The sequence below is a fragment of the Lipotes vexillifer genome, unplaced genomic scaffold, assembly GCF_000442215.2.
Source record: "Lipotes vexillifer unplaced genomic scaffold, Lipotes_vexillifer_v1.1 scaffold1055, whole genome shotgun sequence".
In the NCBI taxonomy this organism is placed as follows: domain Eukaryota; kingdom Metazoa; phylum Chordata; class Mammalia; order Artiodactyla; family Lipotidae; genus Lipotes; species Lipotes vexillifer.
In genome coordinates, this window is record NW_006785407.1 from 936,229 (window position 1) to 961,181 (window position 24,953).

Here is a 24,953-nt window from a genome sequence, read left to right on the forward strand (position 1 = left end):
TAGGGAAAGGCCTTGCATCTTCAAGTGGAACATTTGGACCCGAGGCTTCACCAGGTTGTAACATCCTTGTGCACATGGGAAGGGAAACACCGCAGAATACGCCCACGGCCTCCATACCTCTTGGCTTCGAGAGGTCTTTCTTTCCTTAAAACCACTTAGCAAGCAATCCTGGGCGGACCACTCTGACTGGGACCGTAGGGGGATGGAGGTAGTAGAAATCTAAGCTTCCAGAAGCTTCTGGGAATTTGAATGACCCCACATTTCAGTCACAGCTCAAGAGTGTGAACAAGTCCTGAGGCCTGTACCCGCCCTCGCTAAGTAGAAGGCACCGATGAGGCGAGAAGGCAAGGACCCTGCAGAACTTGGGGTCTGGGGCCGCTTTCCAAAGGAGGGCATTTGACGTGTGTCTTGAGGGGCACTAGGATTTGGACCAGAGCAACAGGAGCGGTGTCGGTGTGTGAAGGGTTGGAGGGGGGAGAGGGGTAGGGGTCCCTTGAGTGTCTGCTCTCAGCCAGATCCTTTGCAGTGTGTTGAAAAATTCCCCGTTGCCATGGATGTTACTGACGTCGAGTCCTGCAGGAGCCTGGCAGCTTACACGCGCGCCATCTCTCCCCTGTGATGCTGAGACCTGGCAGAGAAAGCGCTAAGTACCGGCTCACTTGACTAAGGTCAGAGACATCGCCCAAAGGCAGTAATGGTTAAAGAGCAGAGTCACCGCCGGGCACTGACACAGGAGCCTCAGCACAGCCTGCGCGGTGGGCACTGGCTCCACCTTAGCCGTCAGGATGCTGAGGCGGGGGGAGCTGCAGTTCCTCAAAGTCACTCTGAGAAGGGCTGGGCTCAGGGATCCAAGCCCTGCGGCCTGAGTCCTCTGTGGCCTGGACTTTACCTGGTGACCGCGGGGACAGTGGAACACTGCCAGCTTCCGAGAATTTCTTACTTCTCCACATGGCGAGCAGAGAGCAGAGAAGTGAACACCTTCACACTCTGGGGACTTTAGACCTTTTAACTGCTTAATAGAGTGGCAGTGAGATGTAAGGCATTTTCAAGTTGTATCTCAGAAATTTCAAAAATGGAAATCCCGTGTGGCCTTGGTCTGCATTTTACACATGGGTATATTCTTAGGGGTTCCATCTTTGTCTCTCCCACAGTTGCCCCTAGAGACGTGGCAGCGAGTGGTTGAGGCAGGACTGAGGTGTCTGGGGGCTGCCTTTGACCCTGGACTCACTCTTCTGAGTAAAGAGGGAACTTGCCTCCTTTCACTTTCTTTTTACGAAGCATTTAAATACACATAAGAGTAAAGAAAAGAGCAGAAGGATTCCCCATATATTCACAGCACTTGGATTTAAATATTGTAAATACTTTGTTATACTGAATTCTTATTCATTGATCAATTGCTGAAAATTTATAAAGCGAATCCCAGATATTTTATGTCATGAATTACCACCCCAAATTATCATGAGGTGTGTTTTATAGAGAATAAGGACATCTTAAAAACAAGCACATTGTTATCACAACTGTCAAAGTTAGTAACTTTTTTTAGTTATCATGTAATACTGTCTATATTCAGATTTCTCCAGTTGTTTCCAAACTTTTTGTTTTTTGTTTTTTAACATTTGGAGTGTTAAGTTCAGATTTCAATAGGGTCCATACATTGCATTTGTTTGTTTTTAAGTCTTTCTTAGCTTAGAACGCCCCTGACCTGTAGAGTGTCCCACCTTCTGGGTGTGTGTGAGCGCTCACTGGAGTGGAGTTTACCCTGGTCCTCCCTCCCTGGATGATAAACTAGGAGTTACACATAAATGCTGGGTGGGTCCAGGTTCAGATGGGTCCACAAGAACAATCTGTGCACTGCTGCTTTCCCTCGTGGTGGGTAGTGTGCCCTGGACGGGAAAGGCGGTGGGGAAGTGGATTCTAGAGAACAAAATCTGGGTGCTGTTGGTACTTGCTACTCCCAAGCTTCGGGTGCCTCTAGGCATGATGACGCCGGATTTCTCGCCTTGCCGAGGGCTGGGCGGGGTGGGAGCCTGACCGGTAACTCTCACTGGTGACGAGTGAGTGGGAAGGTGTTGTGAGGAGAATGATTGGCCGGGTCTGGGAGAGAAATAGAAGTGGCCACAGAGAAGGGGAGTGGTGACAGGGAAGGAACGGTCAAAGGCTGGGGCAGAGCGAGGCCAGGGCAGGGCAGAACCGGTCCCCGTACGCCTCCTCTGAGCCAGGATGCTGGCCCCGCACTAGGCTCACACGTCCCGACCCAAGCCCAGTCCCTCTGCCACCTGCCCCTCCCTCCCAGTGCATCCCAGCTCTCAACAGCAGGTGCGTCCCCAGCCGTTCAGTGCAAACATCTTAGAATCACCCCTCAACCTTCCCTTCTACCACATTCGGCCCGACAGCCAGCCCTGTGCTCCCCACCTTCAGCATCACCCTGAACCTTACCCCTCTTCCACACGACCACCACCACCGAGCCCAGGACCCCCCTCTCCTGGCTGAGTGCAGCAGCCCGCTCCCTGTGGCCAGCCTCCACCCGAGCCTGCTGACGTCATTCTCTACGCAGCAGCCGAAGCCACCCTCTCAGTGGGTCCCCAGCTCTCAGCCCTGGAAACACACCCGTGAACAAAACAAGTCCCGTATCTGGGAAGGGCTCCCTTCTAGCAGGTCACATTTCAATTAGATCACGTCAGCTTCATGCTAAACTTCAGAGACTTCTGGGAGGCATCCTCTGGGCCATGTGTGAAAGATCAGCCCTCCCCCCAGACCCCGTCCCCGAGCCCTTCCCCTTCCTGTTGCCCTCACAGCACTTGTAGCCGTCCAGCTACCACGTTATATACATCTATGTGCTGTTTGCTTCTTTACTGCCTGTCTCCCCTGCTAGAGTGTGTTTGTTCACTGCCACGTCCAGGCCCCTGCACTGGTGCTGGGCATCTGGTGGACTCTGCCTCGATATTTTATTTTTAATGTTTTTTTTATTGTGGTAAAAGTCACAATATAAAACACACTACTTTAACTGTATTTAACTCTACAGTTCAGTGGCACTAAGTACATTCACGTCGTTGTGCAACTCTCACCATCATCCATCTCCCCAATTTTTCACCTTCCTAAACTGAACTCTGTCCCCATTAAACACTAACTCCCCATTCTCCCTCCCCAACGCCCCCCTACCCTCCAGCCCCTGGCATCTACCGACATACTGCCCCGATATTTGATTACTGGATGAACAAGGAGGGACTGGAAATCAGATGGCACAGGCGTCAGGGCTCAGTGATTTCTGAGCTGCTCTCTTGGAAGGGAATTGTGAGAAGCCAGAATATCGGTGCACCAGAGTGGGGGGGGGGGTGGAGGTGGGGTTCTAGACCCTTCCTTTCCCTGTCCTCCCACCTCAGGGTTTTGATTGAGGGTGGGAAGCAAAGGGCTTCAACCTGGCTTTTATAAACATCACTCAGGACAGTCATACTTCTTGATGTTTTGCCTGGTCCTGAAAGTGAGACCCAGTAATTGGCAGCCGAGTATTGGCTCCACTTAGTGGAAAAAGCTGCTTTTCTGTTCCTAATGTTACCTCTCCCTGTGCATAATGTAAATGCCTGTAGCATTCATACCGGCAGCTCTCAGTCCAATTCTATCTCAGCGCCAGTTACCCGGCTCCTGTCTCCTTCACTGCAGGGTGTACGTCGGGATAGGAGCAGGCAAGTGTTTTCACGGCCCCTCATCACCCTGACCTGCCGTCTCAAGGCTCAGAAAGGTTACAACGTGGCAGCATTAACTCTTTAAGACTTGAGCTCCAAGAACATAGCAAGCAGGTCAAGTCCATTCCCTCCATGCCCTGCTAAGGGCAAAGCCTGCATAGAAACAGGCACTTCCGCTGGCCTGGGAGGACGTGATGGAGATGCTGCAGGTCCAGACGAGATGGTTTCTTGCGTTGCCAGCTTGTAGCAGATCCGTCTCTCTCAGAGAGGTCCTGCAGGGCTTCCCAAACTTTCCTTCATTCTAAGGAGCCTTTTTAGGCATTGTTTTTCTAATCATCCTATGAAATGTTAATAGCCCTATAGATATACTGTGCATCTGTTTATAGGCTTCTCGCCTCAGCGTCATTCAATGACCTGGGCACCTAAGTGGGAAAAGCAGCTGCTTGGATGCCTGGGATGTGGATTGAAATGTTGCAAGTACAATTAGGTCCCTAGTTCAGTGTCATGGAAAGAAAGTACTGAAATCTGGTTGTGGCCAAAAGGTATATGCTGGGGAATTAACTAGAAATAATTCAGAACAAAATACAAGTAAGTGCCCAACTGCGTGGAGCACAGATAGAGGCGGGAAGTTAGGAAGCCCTGAGTCTGGGTGGCCTGGGACCTGCAGTTTCGTGGAAATATGGGCATGTGTTGAGCCTGGAAGGATGGGTAAGGCGAGGTAGGGAAGACAGACATGAGGAAAAGAGAGGAAGTGATGAGCACGGTCCACGGGGTATAGCTAGGCAGGGAGGAATGACTTCACCTGCGTTTGGAGCCGGTGATGGGGCTGTGAGTCGGTTGGTAGGGCTGGGAGGCTCCACAATAGACCTGGTAGGCAGACAGGGACCAGTCGGCAGCTGGTCTCGCATCAGAAGTCCCGGATTCTGTATCGAGCGCCATAGTGTGAAAGTGCGTTTGCTTATTGAACTCCATCCTCTTTTCAGGGCTGGCGAGGTCAGAGCTGGCCCCAAACCTCCCTGTTGACTCAGCTCCCACTAACCGTTCAAGTTCATGTTTTTATCCCCACTTTTGAACATGGCCCAGAGAGTGCAGAAACCAAGGCCAGGGCAGGGCGTGTTCCTCCCCCGGGGTGTAGGAGGGGGCGGGTCTCACGTCAAACCCCCCAGAAACTTTCTTCGAGTTTGCATTTTGGAAGCTTTTGAGGTAGAGAGGTTTCATGTTTAACCTAAGTTATTATCAGCTAAATTATTAAAAAAACTATTATGAGTACATAATTATAGATACTTAGCTTATAGATTACACATAATTACGCATGTGATTATGTAATTATTAAAGTTAGATAAAGTTGATTATAAAAATACCATTTTCCTTGGTCACCTGTCCCCCGCATCTGCAACGCGGGGGATTCTGGCTGTTTGAACAGTGAGCTCTGATCAACAGTCTGGATTTCGAGCCTTTTCTGCAGGAACTTTGCCTCCCTGTGTTATTAGAATTCTCGGCACTTCCTCCAGAAAGGCCTGGAGAGAGGAGAGAAATGTCATTCGCGGCAGGTGCGAGCAGGAGGCTGGGGGAGAGGTTTGGTGGAAAAGGAGGGAGCCCTCACCCCTCCACCCACGTGGGCCGCGGGGGATTCGGCTGTGGGTTTGGGGGATCGTTGGGTGTCCAGGGCGCATGTCGACCCCTGGGATCCAGCACAGAAGGAGCCGGGTCTCACAGCTGCTCAGCATCTGGACTGCAGTGAAAGGAGGGACATCAGAGCTGAGGACAGGGACATCTGGGGGTGACAGCAGGGCCGCCCAGAAGTCGGCACCCGCCCATGTGCTGCTTGTTCTTTCCTGGCTGTTCTCTCTGTCCCTTCATTATTTCTTCTGTCGTTATTGCTGGACTATCCTTGGTGGTCATAGTATTCAGGGGAAGAAAAGCACGGGTTCTAGGGCGGGCAAGCGTTACATGCTTTAATCACTTTAGCATATTTAACCTTCACAGCAGCCTTTGATTTGGGCATCTTCCTCCTGCAGAGAAGGGCTGCCCAAGGTCAAGGGTGTGACCCTTGTACTCTGAACATCCTCTGATCTCTTCCCTCCCTAAATGCTCTTTCTCTCCCCTCCGCCATATAATCATGGCTTTTGGTGTCCTCGTGGACCCTCTAAATCCCCCTGTCTGGGTTTAGGGCCCAGCACTCCCACCTCCTAGCGGTGGGAGCTGGACCGGCTCCCTGGCCTCAGTGTTTCCATGCCGTCAGCTGTGAAATGGGGACAGTGATGTGTGAGCTGACTCAGCGAATGTTAGTTGTTACCATTTCCTCCTCCTTTACAAATATGAACCAGGTGCCTCTCCCCTCTCCCCCACTTTCCCTTTTGTCCATCTACTTCTTTTTTCCTATCTGTAATCGAGCTGCACAGTGCAATAGCAAATAGAACAAAAACAAATCTGTCCTTCAGACCGTGTGCCCTTACAGCCCCCTGGGTTTGGTCCTTCCATCAGCCCCTGAAATTGGAGGCAGCAGATTGGGATTTTACAGTCACTTCCTGTGCTTCACACCCCTCCCTGGCCATTACCTCACTGGCCCCACCTGTCTCCAAGTGGAGTTTGCAAAACAGGCGGCAGTAACTGGCCAGAGCCCCAGGCATGGCCCCAGATCGCAGGGTCCGGAGGTGGCTGAGCTTCGGGAAGATGCCTGCGCTGGGCTCCCGCCAGCGCCTCCGGCCACCCTGCCCTCGGGGAGTAGCAAAAATAAAGACTGCAAAATCTAGCAAACTGAACATCTTTAAATGGGACAAGAGGCTTCAAAATTGCTGTGTTATACGGAAGAAACCTTGGCCGCAGATCTCGTCTGTAACGAGTGTTTGACAGCCATCAGGGCCCTGCTGGCTCAGCCCACACCTCTGGCGAGAATGGGGTGAGCAGGGTGTCCCCTCCCTCCTATGAGGCCCAGGGATTAATGGACAGGTTGAGATCGCGGTGGGCGGGAGGACCGTGATGATATGAGGTGTCAGCTCCTATCAGGGCCTCGGGAGGGGAGGGCAGGGGAGGGACGAGGCAGGAGCTCCTTTCGGTGATGAGGCCATGTGACCCTGAGGCCCAGAGGTCCTCCCTCTTGAACTAGGATTTCACGTCTGTGTGCGGCAGCCCCTCCCTTTGCCTCCTGTATCCCCTACCTCCGCTCTAGCTTCTGCTTTGAACAAATACTGACATTTCCATTTAGAGCTTTTCGGAAGGCAATTTAAATAGTAAAGTATGCATACTCTTCAATCCATAATTCTAGTTTTTGGTATACCTATATTGGAGAAAAAGTTTCACAATTTTTTTTAAACATGCATTTTCAAGAATGTTTACCACAGTATTTGTAACAATAAAAAACAAGGGGAAAAAGTGCTAATCGATGGCAGAATGGCTGAATAAATCATCCTATAACCGTAGCAGGAACTGCCACGCAGCTAGTTACCCCTCATGAAATTGCCATTCTGGCTATTTTTGACCTAGAAAATGGCAATTTCGTAGAATGAGAGATATCCCTGTGCCTCTATTTCTTCATCCTTAAAATGGGGACAATCATCGTGCCTCTCACAGGGTTAATGTGAGGATTTAATGCAATACCATGTGGCCTAGGCTGTGGCCCATGGCCAGAGCCCGGTAACTGCGGATACTTCTGTGTATCTGTATTGACATGGAGAGAGCCCAAAATACACCATTTGGAGAAAATAGCTATATGTATATGCTTTCAAATATTGATGAGGTATGAACCCATTCATGGGGGGAAAATACGTGTGTGTGTGTGTGTGTGTGTGTGTGTGTGTGTGTGTGTGTGTGTATGAACTCCGACAAACAGGACGAGAAGGCCACTCTCCAAGCTGTTCCTAATGGCTAACCCTGGAGAAGGGAGCTGGGATTGGGGGAGGGTGGGGCATGGGCAGAGGACGTGCCCCGCAGAGTTCACCCAGAGGAGCAGAGCTGCTGGCAGACGCACACACCTGTAAAGGGAGCGGCCCTTCGTCGTGTATGGGGCTGTTTTGGCTGGCCCGGGAGGGCTCTCGTCTCTGCAGCTCCTGCTGGAGCTTGAAGTCCCAGGGAGAGTCATCAGGAAGGGGTGATGGATGTAAATCGATGGATGATTAAGGGGTCAGGACCTCCCAAAGCAGTATCTGCAGCCCCGTGAGGACACACCAAAACCTCTGTGGGTTCCTGCTGCACCTGGCGTGGATGACGTGGGTGACCTGGGTGGCCTGGGGTCCTGCAGCAGCCGGACAGCCAGGCCCAGGAGTCAGAGGGGCTGGAGGGGCTGGAGCTGTTGCAGGTCTAGCTTCTGCTTCATACCGAGGAGGTGAATCAGCACATCAGCCGCGATGCGTGTGACCTGCAAAACCCGTCAGACCTCCCAAGAGTGTCCCCTGTGGTCCCTTAACTGGAAACAAACAAGCAAGAGGATTCTGATGGGCACGCTGCAGGGCCATCAAGGGGAATTACACGTTTTCCTCTGAATACTTCTGGATTAATTGAACTGTTTTACATTGTGATTATAAATGTAAATACTGCTTGTGAATTAGGAAAAAAAAGAAACCCTTGGTGAAAAAAAAAGGGGGAAAAAAGGGAAGAAAACTCTTTTATCCAGTGAGATTCAGTGTTCACTTGTGTAGCTAACAGCCTGTTGAGATGAGGGAGAAATCAGGCCTCTCTGCACTGTCACCACCTGGTCCTGCTGCCATCACCTCTCACTGGGCTGCTGCAGTCATCCCCTGACGGGCCTCCCTGCTCCTGATCTGTTCCCACTTCAGCCAGAGTGACCATTTCAAAATGCAAATTAGGTGCTGCTGTGGCCTCTTTAAAAATGCTCCAATGACTTCTCATTGCCTTTATTGTGAAATCGTAAATCAGAACTGCTTACTCTGGTGCTGAAGCCGCTGTAACACTCTCTCTCTCTCTCACCCCTGGTCACAGAGCCAGGACTGCTACAGAATTAGTGTGTATAATAGTAGTAAGAAGCTTACTGATCCCCTACTATGTGCAGCATCATGCTAGGTGCCTTGACTACATGATCTGATTTAATACCCACAGCATCTCTAGAAGCTTCTCCTTTTCTTTTTTGTTTTTTTGCGGTACGCGGACCTCTCACTGTTGCGGCCTCTCCCGTTGCGGAGCACAGGCTCCGGACGCGCAGGCTCAGCGGCCACGGCTCACGGGCCCAGCCGCTCCGCGGCACGCGGGATCCTCCCGGACCGGGGCACGAACCCGTGTCCCCTGCATCGGCAGGCAGACTCTCAACCACTGCGCCACCAGGGAAGCCCTGCTTTTCCTATCTTTATTCACAGACGAGGATGCTGAGATTTAGGGGACATTGAGAAACAGACCAGAAGTCTTACAACCGTTGCGTGGCATCCACAGGACTGGAGCCTGACTGGGTCTGGCCCCAAATCCATGAGCATGATATTCAGCAGCCGTCCATCCTGTGAAGAGCCTCTGCTCTCCTGGTCACACCACCTCTTGAGGGCGCGATTGCCTTCCCTCTGGGCTGCAGGCTCTAGGAGGGTGGGAGCCTGGGAACAGCTGTGGGTTTGCTACTGCACCTCCAGCCCCTCACATCCTGCTTGCACACATCAGGTCACCAGCGTTTGTTGGAAGCGTAGATGCGCCGGCACGGTGCTGGGTTCTGGAGTGAGGGCTGGGGTTAGGGTGAAACAAGCAAGGTGGTCTGTGCCTGGTGGGGCCTGTGGTCAGTAGGGGCCTGGGTGTCATCTCATTGTGACACAAGCTGTGATAAGTGCCATGAAGGGCACTGGGGAAAGTGGAAGGGGGGCCCGGCCTGCCCTGGGCAGGGAGCAGCGGGGCACAGAGAGGCATTCAGGAGGTGTTTGCAGGATGAGTCACAGGGAGCACCAGTTCAGCCTGATCTCGCTGCTTCCGTGCGGCTCTGCTTAGGGCTTCTCTGGGCTTCGTGACCAGTAATGGGGCAGGTGGGTACTGCCCGCCCATCTCGGAACAAATCAGTGCCGCAGTAGAAGGCATCTTTCCACACGGTGGGAACTGTCCCGCCAGCCAGGCGGCCCTGCGCCCCTCCCCTCCCTGATGGCCACCTCTAGGTCCCACCAGTGTCGTCGCCCGTGGGACAGCTGCCTGGGGGCTTAGCGTTTTCTCAACTCCTAGGAATAGGCAGACTCTTCAGTGTCAAGTAAGGGGTGTGTTTTGGTTTGGTTCTGATGACCCTGGTAGATGGTGAAGCCTGGGTTTGTTGGGAGCTTGGCATGTACTTTGCACAGAGTGCCTGTTACATGTCATGCCCATTGCTTCTCACAAAAGCCAATGAGGCCGCCCCTCCAAAGATTAGGAGGCTGCAGTGCCATGCGGTTCATCTATCCAAAGCCCCACAGTGCTCGTGTTTAGAAACTAGACTGTAGTGCCTTCTAGAGAGTTCTGGCTCCAGTACCTAAGCACCAGTCTCCAGCCTCAAGGAGAGAGGTTTCCAAGGGCAGCCGCCCAAGCCTTTCACAAATGAGACTTGGCTGGAGTCGAGACCACACCTGCTGGGCTGTGTGCGTGTGTGTAGGGGCGGGTGATGAGTGAGTCCTCTGCCTAACATGCACCCCTCTAAGTGGTGATAAAAAGGGGCGTGTCCTTTGCAGAGGGCTCACCCACCTACCCACCCGTCTGCTGAACAGGCTTAGCCCTAAAATTCCTTTTTAAAGTCACTCTATAGCTGTCGTTCTAATCACCAAGTTTCGGCTGTTTTTCTGGACAACTTGTACCATAAAGGTTTGTCCTGAGGCCAGTGGGTTGGGTATTGGTGACCTAGATTAGAGGTATCACTGAAGAATAAAGGCAAGTTGGTCATTGTTGCCCCAAAAAGGGCTTTTCTTTTTCACAAGCTCCTACAGGAGTGTTTTAATAGTTACGTTGAGGCCCGCAAGGTAATGGACCTAATTTATCCTTGCCCTTCAGGTGCTGGTGTTTCACCGCAGTGCTGGATTATTCCTGGTGCACTCCAGTGTCGTAAATGGGAGAGAAAAATTGGGTATTTAGTGTTCTTTGATGGCGTTTATAAGTATCCCAATTAGTCATTTCCAAGGACATTAAGAATTCTGTACATCACCTCACACTGCCTTTCAGGGCTCTGAAAACACAAGGGCGTGGATTCTTGATGGATTCAGGCTTTCTGATTTATTTTTTCCCAAGGTACTTAATCAGGGAATGCAAGTCGTTTGCCTTCTCGAAGCTTTCTCTCCTCCCCTGGAGACTCGTGGAATTTTCTTGATCTTTTTTTCCTTCTGCTTCGAAACCCCTTCAAGAACTGGGGTCTGGGCTGAAATGATCCAGAGCCTGACCCCTCAGAGTTGCTTTCCGTTCCAGCCAGGGCGGCAGAGCCTTGCTGCCACCTGGCCCAGCAGACCAGACCCCTGGTCACAGAGGGTGCGTGAAATAAAGGTTCGTCTGTTGTGGTGGTTTGTTCCAGAGCTGGTGATGCTGCTGGAATGGTGGTCGGGCACGGAGTGCATCATCCACACGGACCCCCGGGCCTACCCCAAGTACGGGAAGGAAAACGCCATCGTTGTTCTGAACCACAAGTTTGAGATCGACTTTCTCTGCGGTTGGAGCCTGGCCGAGCGCTTCGGGGTCTTAGGGGTAAGTCGGACGTGCATTTCCCACCTCACACGTCTCTCTCCTTGAACCCTGTAACTTGTCTTTTCGCTCTCGGCAGCAGCATCAACAGACTTGTTGAAATGTTCTTAACCAACTGCTTTTCCTCCTTGCTCAGAATCAAGTGAACATCTGCTTATGAGTAAGGATCATCTTTACTCAGCAGTTATGATGCGCTGGGCATTTGACGTGCGATTAATGTATTTAATCTTTACAGAAATTTGGGAGTCAGGAACTGGCACCTGACCTTTTTGAAAAGCTGCGGTTAAATACCCTGCTAGGGGTCACACAGCTGTTACGCAGATTTGCATTTGAACTTGTCCAGCTTCGTATTCTTAATTTCTGTGCTCTACTCCCTCCCTGGCTGATGGGCAGAATTCACCTCTGAATGTTCATCCTCATGGACGTGAGAAAGCTGAGTGCCCAGGTGACAGCGCTTGACCTGCAGGATTCAGAATAAATACAAAATCCTGTTTTTCTCCAACTAGTTTGACTTCTTGCATACCTTTGGGACTGGGCCTACCCAGTTGACTTTTGTCATGGTTAACACATTGAGCTGTGATGGTTGAGCCCGGAGCAAGTACCGAAGTCCTCGGGCTCAGGTGTGGACCAGCCCGCGGCTGGGAAAGTCGGAGACCACTCGCACCGGAACTTGGGGATCCTGTGTTGCCCCCAGGGACAATCCCCCGCAGACAGACGGGGCCCTCCCACGTCGCACTTGCTTTTGGTGGCCCATGTAGACAGAATCATAGTGTGTAGAAGGCAAGAGTTTGAAGACCAGGCAGAGTAGATGTGACAAGAGTCCTGGGTCGGATTCCCTGGGGATGGTCTCAGTGTGTCCAGTCCCGGACGTGCCTGGGAGTCCCAGAGTTGGAAACGGAACTTTGGGTCCTGCTGGCCTCTGCCTGTTGGGAAGAGCCTTGGCTAAGAGAGACTAAATAGCCTTGGGACACATTTTGTATTTGCGTTTTTAAACATTTAAAAAAAAATTATTCATTTATTTATTTTGGCTGCGTTGGGTCTTCGTTGCTGCGCACGGGCTTTCTCTAGTTGTGGCGAGTGGGGGCTGCTCTTCGTTGCGGTTCGCGGGCTTCTCATTGCGGTGGCTTCTCTTGTTGTGGAGCATGGGCTCCAGGCATGCGGGCTTCCGCAGTTGTGGCGCATGGGTTCAGTAGTTGTGGCTCGCAGGCTCTAGAGCGCAGGCTTAGTAGCTGTGGTGCACAGGCCCAGTTGCTCGTGGCACGTGGGATCCTCCTAGACCAGGGGATCCTCGAACCTGTGTCCCCTGCACTGGCAGGTGGATTCTCAACCACTGCGCCACCAGGGAAGTCCTAAACATTTTTTAAAAATTTGGGGCCAAAGGTGAGAGAAGGAAATATGCTTAGAAACAGGTCCCAATAATGTCTTTAGGACAAATGATGGTCGTTGTACAGTTAAACTATCAAAAGGCAGCTAAGATCGTTAACAGTTTTTCAAGAGATGGAAACAGTGTGTTAAATCACTGTTGCTACCTTAAGACTTCTAGAAAACTGGAATGCCTGGGGGTGAGTGCACTGAAAGGATTTCTAGGAATGGACAGGCCGCCCTGCCAACAGTTTTCTCCTTTGCTTTCCTATTTGTTCTTCCAGTACTGACGTGATGTCAGGCACACGTGTGTGTGTGTGTGTGTGTGTGTGTGTGTGTTCAAACATATTTTCAGGAACAAAACCAGAAATTCTATTATTTACCTTTCTCTGTCATAGACGCCTCGGACAGAGATCTTAGCTACAGTTCTGTGGCTTTATTTTATTTACTTATTTATGTATGTATGTATGTATGTATGTATGTATGTATGTATGTATGTATGTGGTACGCGGGCCTCTCACTGTCGTGGCCTCTCCCGTTGCAGAGCACAGGCTCCGGACGCGCAGGCTCAGCGGCCACGGCTCACGGGCCCAGCCGCTCCGCGGCACGTGGGATCCTCCTGGACCGGGGCACGAACCCACGTCCCCTGCATCGGCAGGCGGACTCCCAACCACTGCGCCACCAGGGAAGCCCCTGTGGCTTTATTGTCGCTGAGAGGAGAGGAAAATGTCATGATCCGAACCCCATCGTGGATACAGATGATTGGCGGCCAGATCTTTCTTCCCCTACGGGAGAAAGCGTACGGGGTGTCCTTGCACCCTGCCCGGAACTGGTGCTAACGCTGCCTACAAGCTCGGCTTCCTGGAACGCTGGTTCTGCAAGCGTACTTTGGGGGCAGCTGCTGATTTTCTGGGCTTCGCAGGCAGCTTGCGTGTGTTCATGCTCAGGATGTGAAACGTGTGATTTGGGGCAACAGAAAGCGTGCTGGACTTAGAGGCACTTTCCAGTGGCCGTGGTCCCCCTGGCGGCTTTGTGACCACGGGCTTCTTCCATGCGCGTCGTTCACCTTATTTGTGCTGTTTTCAATCTCTAAGGTATGGTTGTTGTTTACTTTTTATAGATAAACGGCCAGAGCCTCAGTTTGGGTGAAGAATTTGCCCCAGGATAGGAACTAGTAACTGATTTCCGAGTTGCTGTTCTTTCCTCCTGGAGGGTGTCGAGAGGAAAAGCTGCCTTGTGTCAGAGAATGACCAGGATGATGGCTGGAGGGACCGAGTTTCCAGTCCTGCCACAGTCCCTGCCCCCGGTCTGTGCGGGGCTCGTTCTGAGGAAAGAAAACCCTCAGTACCACCATGGGGTCAGGGATGGAGCAACGGGACCAAGGAAGCAGGGGCACAAACAGGGAGGGGGGACCTGGGCCTGGACCGGAGACCCGGGACTGAGCGGGGGAGGCTTTCGTGGACTGATGAGTCAGCATCCTTTAGCATTTTACAGGCTGAGGCTCTGAAACGCCAGTCACTTTACAACTCGGCACACGAGGGTGCAGAGGCACGAAAGTTCTTAAGCAGAATGGCCACCCACCAACGGTGCAGGGACTGCTCGTCTCCAGCCTTGACTGCCTTGATGAGTACCGTAGCTATTGGATTTCATTTCTTACTCTTAAAAACCAAACAACTAATGGCGTGTGCAAGGGCATGAGCCTTGCCTCTTGGTCTGGAGTTTTAGGAACTCCACCCAGCGGGGGGTGGGCAGGTCTCACCACCTTAGGAAGACACCGCTCCCCTTCTCACTGGAGCCTGGGTAGCCCTGCTCAGGGCGCCGCCAGATTGTCTGGCCCCCAAGTTCCCTCCAGCAGTGGAGGGACAGTGGGGAGGGGGCAGCTGGTGAGCACCGAGCTCCCTACCCCCCAGCACTGGGGAAGCAGCCGGTGCTGGGGCCGTGGCCGTCTGTGCACATTCTGATTCAGCTGTGAGCTGGCAGAGGCACTGGGAGGGAAGGGAGAGGGCGTCGTGACCTTGTGGGGTTGATCCAGCTCAGGCGGAAGCTCCAGACTGTGTTCTCACGGAGGGGGATGTTCTCCCTACGTGGCAGGGCGTGATTTACCACCCACGTGTGTCTCCTGGAGCACCTGAGGTTTACCTGGAGGGTGTGAGGCCAGGGGAGCTGCCTGACCCCTTCCTAAAGCAGCCCATCCATTCCTACTACCCTTGAAAGGAACCAAGGAGCATCTTGTTATATGACTTGTTTAGCAGTACTTTTTGTCTTAATTGACCTTCAAAAAACTCAGCTGATTCATCTCTTTTGTTTATTTATTTATTTACTTATTTATTTATTATTTTTGGCTGCGTCGGGTCTTCGTTGCTGGGTGCGGGCTTTCTCTAGTTGCAGCGAGCGGGGGCTACTCTTCGTTGTGGTGCGTGGGCTTCTCATCGCGGTGGCTTCTCTTGTTGCGGAGCACAGGCTCTAGGTGCACGGGCTTCAGTAGTTGTGGCACGTGGGCTCAGTAGTTGTGGCTCGCGGGCTCTAGAGCGCAGGCTCAGTAGTTGTGGCACATGGGCTCAGTAGTTGTAGTGCACGGGCTTAGTTGCTCTGCAGCATGTGGGATCTTCCTGGACCAGGGCTCGAACCCATGTCCCCTGCATTGGCAGGCGGATTCTTAACCACTGCGCCACCAGGGAAGCCCCCATCTCTTTTTTTTAAGTAACACATGATGTTGAGATCCTTCTGGAGTCTGAGGAGTTTGTTTTTTTAGAGAGGAAGAGTTATAGAGAAGGTTCCTGACGGGGCATTTTTCATCTTAACATGTAACAACCCAAGAGGAAGTGAGTTGAAATTGAAGCAAGTGAAATTTGCAGAAATCCTTGAGAGGAGGGTTATTAAATGTGAAATTGGATTTGCGGAGAAAGTAATGGGATTCTTTTAAAAAGAAAAAAGGGGGAGGGTTTTTAGTCTTTTATAAGCTTTTACCCTGTGTGGTCATTCTGGTGGCCTGTTCCCCAGGCTCTGGTTCCCTCGGAGCTGGCCTTGCCGGGCATGGGCCAGGCACCAGAGGCTCTGGTTATGGTCTTTAAGGGATTCACTGATTCATTCCTCCTTGGGGTGAGTGTGACCAGTGGACAGGCCAAGGCGTGCAATGCAAAGGGTCACGGCTTCCGAAGCTTCGAGTCTGTTTACTTTTCTCTCTGTCCCAGTAAAATACGCATGTCCTCCTTCACAGTGAAAGGTTGCCTAAGATCACGTTTGTTGGGTCTTTGAGCCGTGTCAGGGCCTGGTAAGCACTCCGTAACAGCAGCTGTTCTCGTCCATTTTAATCTGCTGGGTACGTGTGGCTTGGCAGTTACCCCGGAGGCCAACTGGGATGTTCTCTTTGGGTCTTTAAAGAAGCCCTATGTGTTAGTTATCTACGGCAGGTGACAAGCCCCAAACGTAGTGGCTCAAAACAAACTCGAGTTATCACCGGTTGTGTGGTCTGAGATCAAAGCTCAGCTCCGCGGGGGTCCTGGCAGGGGTCCCTCCGAGGCTGGATGGTGGTCTCATCTGAAGGCTGGCCGCGCAGTGATCTGCCTCCAGGCTCACCCCCGTTTGTTGCCAGCCTGATTCTCGCGCCTGGGCCTCTGCTCAGGTGTCAGCTGATCCCCACGGGGAGCGATGCAAGAGTGAGTGGGAGAAAAAGCACCTGAAGCAGGAGCCACAGCCATATTGCACCTGAAACTTCTGCTATATTCCATTTGTTGGAGATGAGTTGAGGAGCCCACCCCATACTCCAGGAAGCAGGGAGGTACCAATCGGAGAGGACCGCTGGGGCCAGCATGGAGGCTGCCTGCCACCCACAGCATGACGTTTAGCCTCAGACCTCACGTTTCCGTTTAGTTAACAATTATTTAGGGGATCCATCACAGCTCTGCCTGAAAATAGATTGAGTTCCTGTCGCATGTCTGCGTACATCGAGGTGCAGAGGAGAATAGAATTCTGATTCCTAAGCAGAGGGCGCTCGCAAACCTCCCTGGTGCCTTCTAGGCACGAGACCTCAGATGATGATGAGGGCAGTTGATGCATCTTCAAAATACTTATCCAGCAAGCGTGTTGGGTATATTTTCTGTGGAAGACACTGCTCTGGGTGCTGTGGAGATACAACGACAGACTGAAAGGTCCAGCCGTTGCTCTCAGTGACTTTCTAACATATAGAGAGAGGCAACGAAGGGGCATATAAGCCGGTCACACAACACAGGGCTTGAACAATGATGGGAGGTGGGGAACGTGTCCATTGGGGGCACCCTGTGTGTGCCTACAGACCACTCAGCCATACAGCGGCTTCCTGGGGGTCCTTTGCTTGCTGGGGAGGGCCCAGAGGTCCCGGCTAGGAGCTGGGGCCACCGTGGTAAAGGTAGAATATGGGGGGCAAGTTTTGGTGTTTGGGGCAGCTCTGTTTATACCAACCTGTGGGGAAGGACTTCAGTATTTCAACAACTGGAGAATAATGTTTCAGTGCTATTAGCACACTGACTGCTACACCCAGCGATGCAGAAATTTCCCAGAAGGTGTTGACACAGGGCTGAGGCCTTGAAGAACGGGGGTGGTTTTAGGAGGGGATGAGAGGTGTAGGTAAAGGGAGAATTATGAGGCGAGGGACAGGGGTGCCTGGAGGGAGATCATGAGTGATGTGGCCACCCAGCAAGGATGTGGCCAGCTGCCGTGGTCCTGGGCTCTGCTGACCAGTTCTCCATCTGCCAAGCGTACATTTCAGCCCTCCCACTGCCTCATCCGCTGGCTGCCAGCTCAAGGTCACTGTGGGGTGATTTTGGACTTATTAACCCAAATCAGAAAGAAGATGCCATAAAACCCAAGAAAATCAAGAACTGAGCCCAAACCTGTCAATGTTCGGTTTAATTTTGCCAGGATGCTTCTGGTTATGAAGAGGAAATGTGGTTCTTTCTGTGCAAGATCACACATATCTAAAAACCAACATTTCTTAAAGTTTGATTATACAAGGACCAGTTTTCTAACTACAGATTTCTGAAAGGAATGTCGATGCAGATTTGTTTACAAAGGCTGCACGAATGTTATTTCCTAAAAACCATCAATGACCACATTCTCCCAAATTGTAGGTTTCCTGTGTTTTATTTTCAAACGTGTAAAACTACGCAATAAAGTGGATGCCCTGAAAGATGAATGTGTGCTCAGGTCTCCAGAGCCGATATTTCTGTTTCCCTCTGAGGGTAGCAAGGGAGAGACCGATGTGTAGGCAAAACTCCCCAGTGGTTTCGAGACCCACACGTGTGTCTTGTACCCTGGCTCCTGCATTTACCAGCTCTGGGACCGTGGGGAGGTTATCTGACTTTTCTGAACCTCAGTTAACTGTTCCCATTTCGTGCTGTTTAAGGGTTTCGTGAATATAAGTAAGATACCTCATCAATCGCCCCGCACAAAGTAGGCGTGCCATAATTGTTAGCCCCTTCCACCCTAATTCGTTTCCCTTCATTCAGTGTTTTCTCATGAAAAGTAGGATAAAGTGTAGAGGGTGGAAGAGAGATGGAATGTTCTCAAAATGCGGTTTGACCAGCGGTTCTGGCACTGGATCCCGTGCGGCTGAAATCCCCCATCACTTTTATGAACCGCGAGGTATTGTGGCATTTGTTTACCTTCATCCTGGCTTCTTCATAGGTGTTTGTCAGGCTCTCTCTTTGGCTACAGAGAGATTAGAAGTTTCTAGATGTGGAGAAGTGTTGTTTTCCTTACCAGTGGCTACACCTGCAGCCATGGTTTTGTCAGCCCCGTTAAGTTGGATTCCGGCATCCTCAGGTGGGTGTGTAGGGGACTCCTACACCTCCCACTCCCACCCCGCTTAATCGGTTAACGGTTAATCCGCAGCTCTGTCGGCGTTGCTGCCAGGCACCGCCAGCTCGGGGAGGAAGCAGGGGGGCCACTGTTTGCCTCTGTGTGTTCACCAGTTGGGCCAGGCAGGCTCTGGCATATGACACAGGTCAGAACCCTGAGAGAATGGCGATGGCGTGAAAGCCCTTACAGCCCCGGGAGCTGGGAGAAGCGTTGGCCACGGAAAGGGGTCTCTGGAGGTACAGATGCATCTTGAGTTCACAGCCAAGTGCATCCCTGGAAGTGGTAGCGTGCACTTTATTTTTAAGAGTGTAGTCCTGAGTTAGATGCGCCAAGTCTTTTTTATTGCACAAGATCCTCTGGCTTGTCTTTAACAAGCCGAAGTCGGATCACACTGACTGGCGGTAAATCCAGGCTGGCTTACAGCACTGGTGCCGCTGGGCGTCCTCCCTCCTCTTCCTGCAACTTGGCAAAGGCCTGTGACGTTTGCTCTGGGAGCCGACTGTGCACCCATCAGCCCGTCCGCTGCTGCCTCTGTCGCACCCGTCTGCCACCTGCCCAGGGCCCCCCGTGCCCCCGTGTTCCTGAGCTTCCGCTGACTGTTCCTCAGACACCCACTGGCTAGAGGTACTGAGCACAGGGAAGCGACTCCATGATCTTCTGCCCCATCCCTGGAAGGCTCTGTCTCCGTGTCTGCTCCGGCCCAGGCCCACCCAGGATGGACTCAGGCTGGCCATTCGGATCAGAGGCCAGGCCAGGCAGCACCACAAGATCCGTGCCCAGGAAGCGGGGCAGAGCATCCTGCCGGGAATTCCTCTGGAGCCCTGATCCCACAGACCACAGTCAGCTGTGACTTACTCTGAACCTAAGAACTGCCTAGTTTGTCCCCAGATGCCCTTCTTTTTCACTCCATGTCTGCACTCTGGTCAAACCAAGAGCAGTTTGGGGCTTGGAAGCCTGTAAGCTGGGGTCCGGGGGAGATGTTATCGAGATCCAAAGAGCTGCAAGCATTCTGCTGGACTTTGACGTTTGTTTTTTTGTTTGTTTGTTTGTTTATTTCCAGCAGATGAATTCTCACACTGCTTTTGCTCCATGTTTGTTTTCTGCCTTTCCCCTGTGGCTGTGACTAATTGTGGGACAGTGTTCATTTTTCTTTGGGACTCTCTTGAGATTTTTCTGGTGGTGTAAGGTCCCCAGCATTTTCCACCTTAGCATCAGAGAAGGGAGAAAGCAAGAGAAAGAAATGCAGTGTAAGTGAGTTAGGTCACATGCGGTACCCTAGTTGGCACAGATGGAGTCTCTCATCTTTCCTCCCCCCCCCCAGGGGACAGGCTGGAAAAGACTCTTCCTCAGAGCATCCAGAAGGAACCAATCCTGCCAACACCTTGATTTTGGAGTTCTGGCCTCCTGAACTGTGTGACAATACATTTCTATTGTTTTCAAGCTGCCAATTTGTGGTAATTTGTTATGGCAGCCCTAAGAAACTAACACAGGACGTAAGTAATTTCACACACACACACACACACACACACACACACACACCCCTCTGGTTTATTACTTTGAGCTCTAGTCTTTTCCTCTGTGTTTTACTATGGCCACAGGGACTTACATCTCAGAGACATGTTCTAATCTCATCTTTTCTTGCACCCATTTCTTTTGCTGGGAAGCATATCTGTCCAACAACTTATCTGAAGAATTTAGTAGCAGAAATAACACTGAAATTGCTAGATTTCTTTTTCTTTTTAAAAATTTATTTATTTATTTATTTTTGGCTGCGTTGGGTCTTCGTTGCTGCGCGTGGGCTTCTCCCTAGTTGCGGCGAGCGGGGGCTACTCTTCGTTGCAGTGTGCGGGCTTCTCATTGCAGTGGCCTCTCTTGTTCGGGAGCGTGGGCTCTAGGTGCATGGGCTTCAGTAGTTGTGGCACGCGGGCTCAGTAGTTGTGGCTTGCGGGCTCTAGAGTGCAGGCTCAGTAGTTGTGGTGCACGGGCTTAGTTGCTCTGCAGCATGTGGGATCTTCCCGGACCAGGGATCGAACCTGTGACCCCTGCATTGGCAGGCAGATTCTTAATCCTTGCGCCACCAGGGAAGCCCAATTGCTAGATTTCTGTTTCTCTCTTCCCACTATACTTTGGACACCTGAAGGCCATGGACAGTCCTAGCCATCTTTGTGTTCCCAGCACCAAGGAGGTTTTTGGCAAATACCTTCTGCACGACCAGAGTGGCTTTGAGGTTCAAGTTCACATTATCACACCTCATGATAGCGGCTGAGCTGTTGGTTGACTTTCTGGTCCTCTGTGGTGATGGGCCTACACAGCTTGGCTGGTCTCCACTAACCTTAAACATTTGCCACTGTGTTTTTAGCTCACAGTCAAGAAAAAGTTCAGAGTGTTAAAGTGTGGATGCCATAGCCTGTTTATTATTGAAGTCTTACCTATTTTCAAAGTTCCACTTAAGATACCCCATTCAGGTATTTTATATATTTAGTGGAAATAAGTGACCTTGGGTGAACCCAACTGGTAACCATGAGGGTGGACCTTCAGGAGGGAAGCCAGGAAGAGATATTTATGCAAACAACCCCTTGACCAGGTGCCATCTTGCTGACTAGTCTCAGTCCCTACTCGTGTTCTCTGCTGGTCCCTGCAGAGTGGTTGGAGGAGGAGGGGACATTATGGAAAGGTGGCTGCAGAGGATGCCAAACTTTCCTACAAACCCAGCGTCAACACTTAACATTTTCATCTTATCAATTGGCATGTGGCCGTGCTGGAGAAAAACCTTAACTAGGAAGTTCTGACTCTGCGCTTTTTTTTTTTTTTTTTTTTTTTTTTTTTTTCTGTACGCGGGCCTCTCACTGTTGTGGCCTCTCCCGTTGCGGAGCACAGGCTCCGGACGCGCAGGCTCAGCGGCCATGGCTCACGGGCCCAGCCGCTCCGCGGCATGTGGGATCCTCCCGGACCGGGGCACAAACCCGTGTCCCCTGCATCGGCAGGTGGACTCCCAACCACTGTGCCACCAGGGAAGCCCCTCTGCTCATTTTTTAACCACAGAGGCTGTAAAGCTGAGAGAGGTGAGGCGAGAGCCACATAATCTCAGGTTGGAATGCACCAGATCTTACTGCATCCTTAGAACAGGTTTTTGTAGCACCTTGTGGTCTCTGCCCAGGGGTCGACCAGTTGGCTGGAGGTGCTGAATTTGGGACTCGTAGGGGTGGCTGTTTCCCTGAGCAACTGGGTGGTCCTGAAAATGGTTATGGGCTGCTTAATTAGATTGATTGGCCAGCTGTGATAAGACAATTCTCAATCTCTCTCTCTCTCTCTCTCTCTCACACACACACACACACACACACACACACACACACACACACGCTAGAAAGTTTCATAAACTTTTCACCATAGGATGTGATATGATGACGATGGCTCCCTACAGCAGCTAGAAAGTGGCCAGGGGTACATTTCAGCCCCTGTAGTTATGGATTGCTCTGTGCTGCCTGGGAACATTTTTTGTTTTTTAGATATGCTTGTGCCTAGATGGCTCTCTTGATAAATCTAACTCATCAGTAAATCCTCTCAGATCTACCTTCAAAATTAATCTAGAATCAATGAAACTGGTATATTTTCTTGTACGTTCTCTCTTAAAGGCACTACCATCCACACACACAGACCTTTGCTTGACCTGGGGGAGTCATGGCATTGTTGGCATATTAAGTTTCCTGGAGGACTGTATGCATATTTGAATAGTACGTTTCTAGTTTTTGGTCATAAATGAGTTAACTCCTGTAAATCTCCTAGCCCAGTGCCTATCAGGGAGTGCTTTACTATGTGTAACTATTGTTATTACTACATTCTAAAGCTGGCTTAGGAAATGGGTTGAATTAAAAGGGACATTCAGCTGCTGTGGCTACTTTGTGGTAATAATAATAGCTACACATTATTGAACACCTGTGTGTCCTGTTCTCAGCTAGGAGCTTTGGTATATGTTTCCATGTGTTCCTAGATCTTTACAGCAACACTTTCAGCTAAGTATTACTTTGCTCATAATAATACAGACAGGAAAGTTGAGGCTCACCATGTAAACATAATCAACATCAAGGCCTAGGCCTAATCATAACATCCAGAATTTTAAGGTTGAAAGATGGATTAATTCAACATAAAAATAGAAATGGCTCCTCTGTTCCTTTTCCTCATTAAAAACAGATAGGCTGTTTTTGATCCAGAGCCTCATGTTCCAGAAGCAAATGGTTGAAAATGTGCTGATGTCAACCACTTCTTAAAAAGGGCATTGTTAGAGGGACACTAGCAAAATAGTTTTCTGAAAAGTTCAGAGTGTTAGAGTGTGGGTGCCCTAGCCTGTTTGTTATTGAAGTCTTACCTGTTTTCAAAGTTCCACTTAAGATACCCCATTCAGGTATTTTATATATTTAGTAGGAAAAAAACAAAAACAAAAACAGGAAGATCTAACAAAATTAAAGAAGCACTTCTAATCTCACCATCCAGCTATAGCTACTGTTATTTTTCTCTGTTTTACCATTTTCCATATAGTTAGTCATACTATAAACTCAGCTTTGATTACAGATTAAAAAAAAATTTAGTCTTAACATAAAGCATTTCCCCAACCATTAAATATTCATAGAAAACAAATTTTAGTGGCTGTAAATCAAGGGGTCGACAAAGTTTGTGTGTAATTGTCCAAATAGTGAATATTTTAGGCTTCATGGACCATATAGCCTCTGTCACGACTTTTCAACTCAACTGCTGGAGCATGGAAGCAGCCATGCTACTAGCAGCCTACTAGCAGTAGGCAACGTGTATGTAAAAGAGAGCGGCTGTGTCCCAGTAAAACTTTATTTATAAAAACAGGTGGCAGAGCAGATTCGGCCCACTGGCTACGTTTGTATGATATCGTATTTGACATAATTCATAGAACTCTTTTTTTAAATTTAATTTTTAAAAATTGAGGTATAGTTAATTTACAATGTTGTGGTAATTCATAGAGCTCTTCCACTGTGGGACATTTAGATGGTTTTCAGTGCTGTAACACAGCATGACAGGGAATGACACACAGACTGTTGCGGTCACGTCTTTTGGTTTACATGTATATCCCACATCAGTGTCAAAGTCACCATTTCCTTTTAGCGGCAGATCATCAGTGGCCGACCACTAAGATCCACTTAGGTCTTGTGGGATGGATCCATTAATAGGAAATACCCCTGAGAGTACTTTTCCCCAGCAGACAGCCGTGATTGACTGCATTGGACCATTCACCTTCCAGACCCAACAGCTGATACATCGGAGTATATGATCCTTCTCTTGGCTATACAACAGATCACCATTCATAGCTCCTTCAAATTGCCTCAAATTAACTTGGAAAGAGTTCAGGAGTAGGTAATTTTTAAAATAATCCTAACCTGCCGAGAAAGTAAGTTTAGTTCCTTGGTGAAGATTTTTTGTTTTGTTTTCATCCTCAAGGCTGTAATCAGGGAGGTGACTGAAGGGCAGGGAGCAGGGACCATGAAAACATCCCAGCTGACAAGAGGGGATGGCTGAGGAGAGGGCCAGGAGGCCTCCCACAGCCTGAAACCCACCCGTGGACTCAGCGCATGGCCTTTAGATGGCTCCTGTGGGGGAGTGGTGGTGCGTAGAAAGTGTAGCCTGTGCCTGGCACATGTGGGCCCACTTGGCGAGTACTCTGAACTTTGGGGACCTGCCTCTGGGCCCTCTGGGGCAGGTCGTCAGATTTTATGGCTTTGGTTCTTTTATTTCTTTTCTTTTTTGTTTTGTTTTTTGTTTGGGGTTTTTTGTTCGTTTGTTGGGTTTTTTGGGCCACACTGCACGGCAAGCAGGATCTTGGTTCCCTGACCGGGGATCGAACCTGTGTCCCCTGCAGTGGAAGCTTGGAGTCCTAACTAATGGACCAGCAGGGAATTCCCCAGGCTTGGTTCTGTCTGCAGGAATTTGCATGTTGGAAATTGGTGTGTGGGAAAAACAAAACCAAAACCCGCCAAAACGTGGAGATGCTACTCCTGAAAAGTATCTGTGCTTTTCCTTCTCCCAATGGGGAAGATGCTTGTGGATTTTTTAAGGTTAAGGGAATAAGTGGCTGTTTACACCTTTCTCTGGCCTGCGTGGGTGGGTTGGGGGATATGGCCTGTTGCCCCTCTGCTGAGCTTTGTAGTTTTTGTGGGAGTGACAGGGAAAAGAGACAGGGCAATGCTGAAGTATGGCTCTTGCTTCCGGGCCTCGTGGGTTCAGCGGCATGACCAGACAGTTGTCACCAGGAGCACAGCTGAGGCCGCCACTTGTCCACATCACCGCCTCCATCATCTGTGCCATTGATGGATGACGGCTATTTCTAGGAGCCTCTTGGCCAATTCCAAAATTAGGGGCAAAAAATATAGAGCCCAACCCACTAGATCAAAAGCTGGTTCTTGTGCCTCCCCTGCTCCCTCGCCCCACTGGATCCCTGCTTGTCCCCCG

The 24,953-nt window shown here is 50.5% G+C and overlaps 1 protein-coding gene across 1 annotated transcript in view; it reads left to right on the forward strand.

Moving 5' to 3' along the window:
• The window catches only part of AGPAT4 (1-acylglycerol-3-phosphate O-acyltransferase 4), a 111,279-nt gene that overhangs the window by 75,729 nt on the left and 10,597 nt on the right, over positions 1–24,953 (forward strand). Inside the window, exon 3 of the mRNA XM_007457573.1 lies at positions 11,122–11,291. Within this exon, the coding sequence (XP_007457635.1) occupies positions 11,122–11,291 (170 nt within the window). The remainder of the gene's footprint in view (positions 1–11,121; positions 11,292–24,953) is intronic.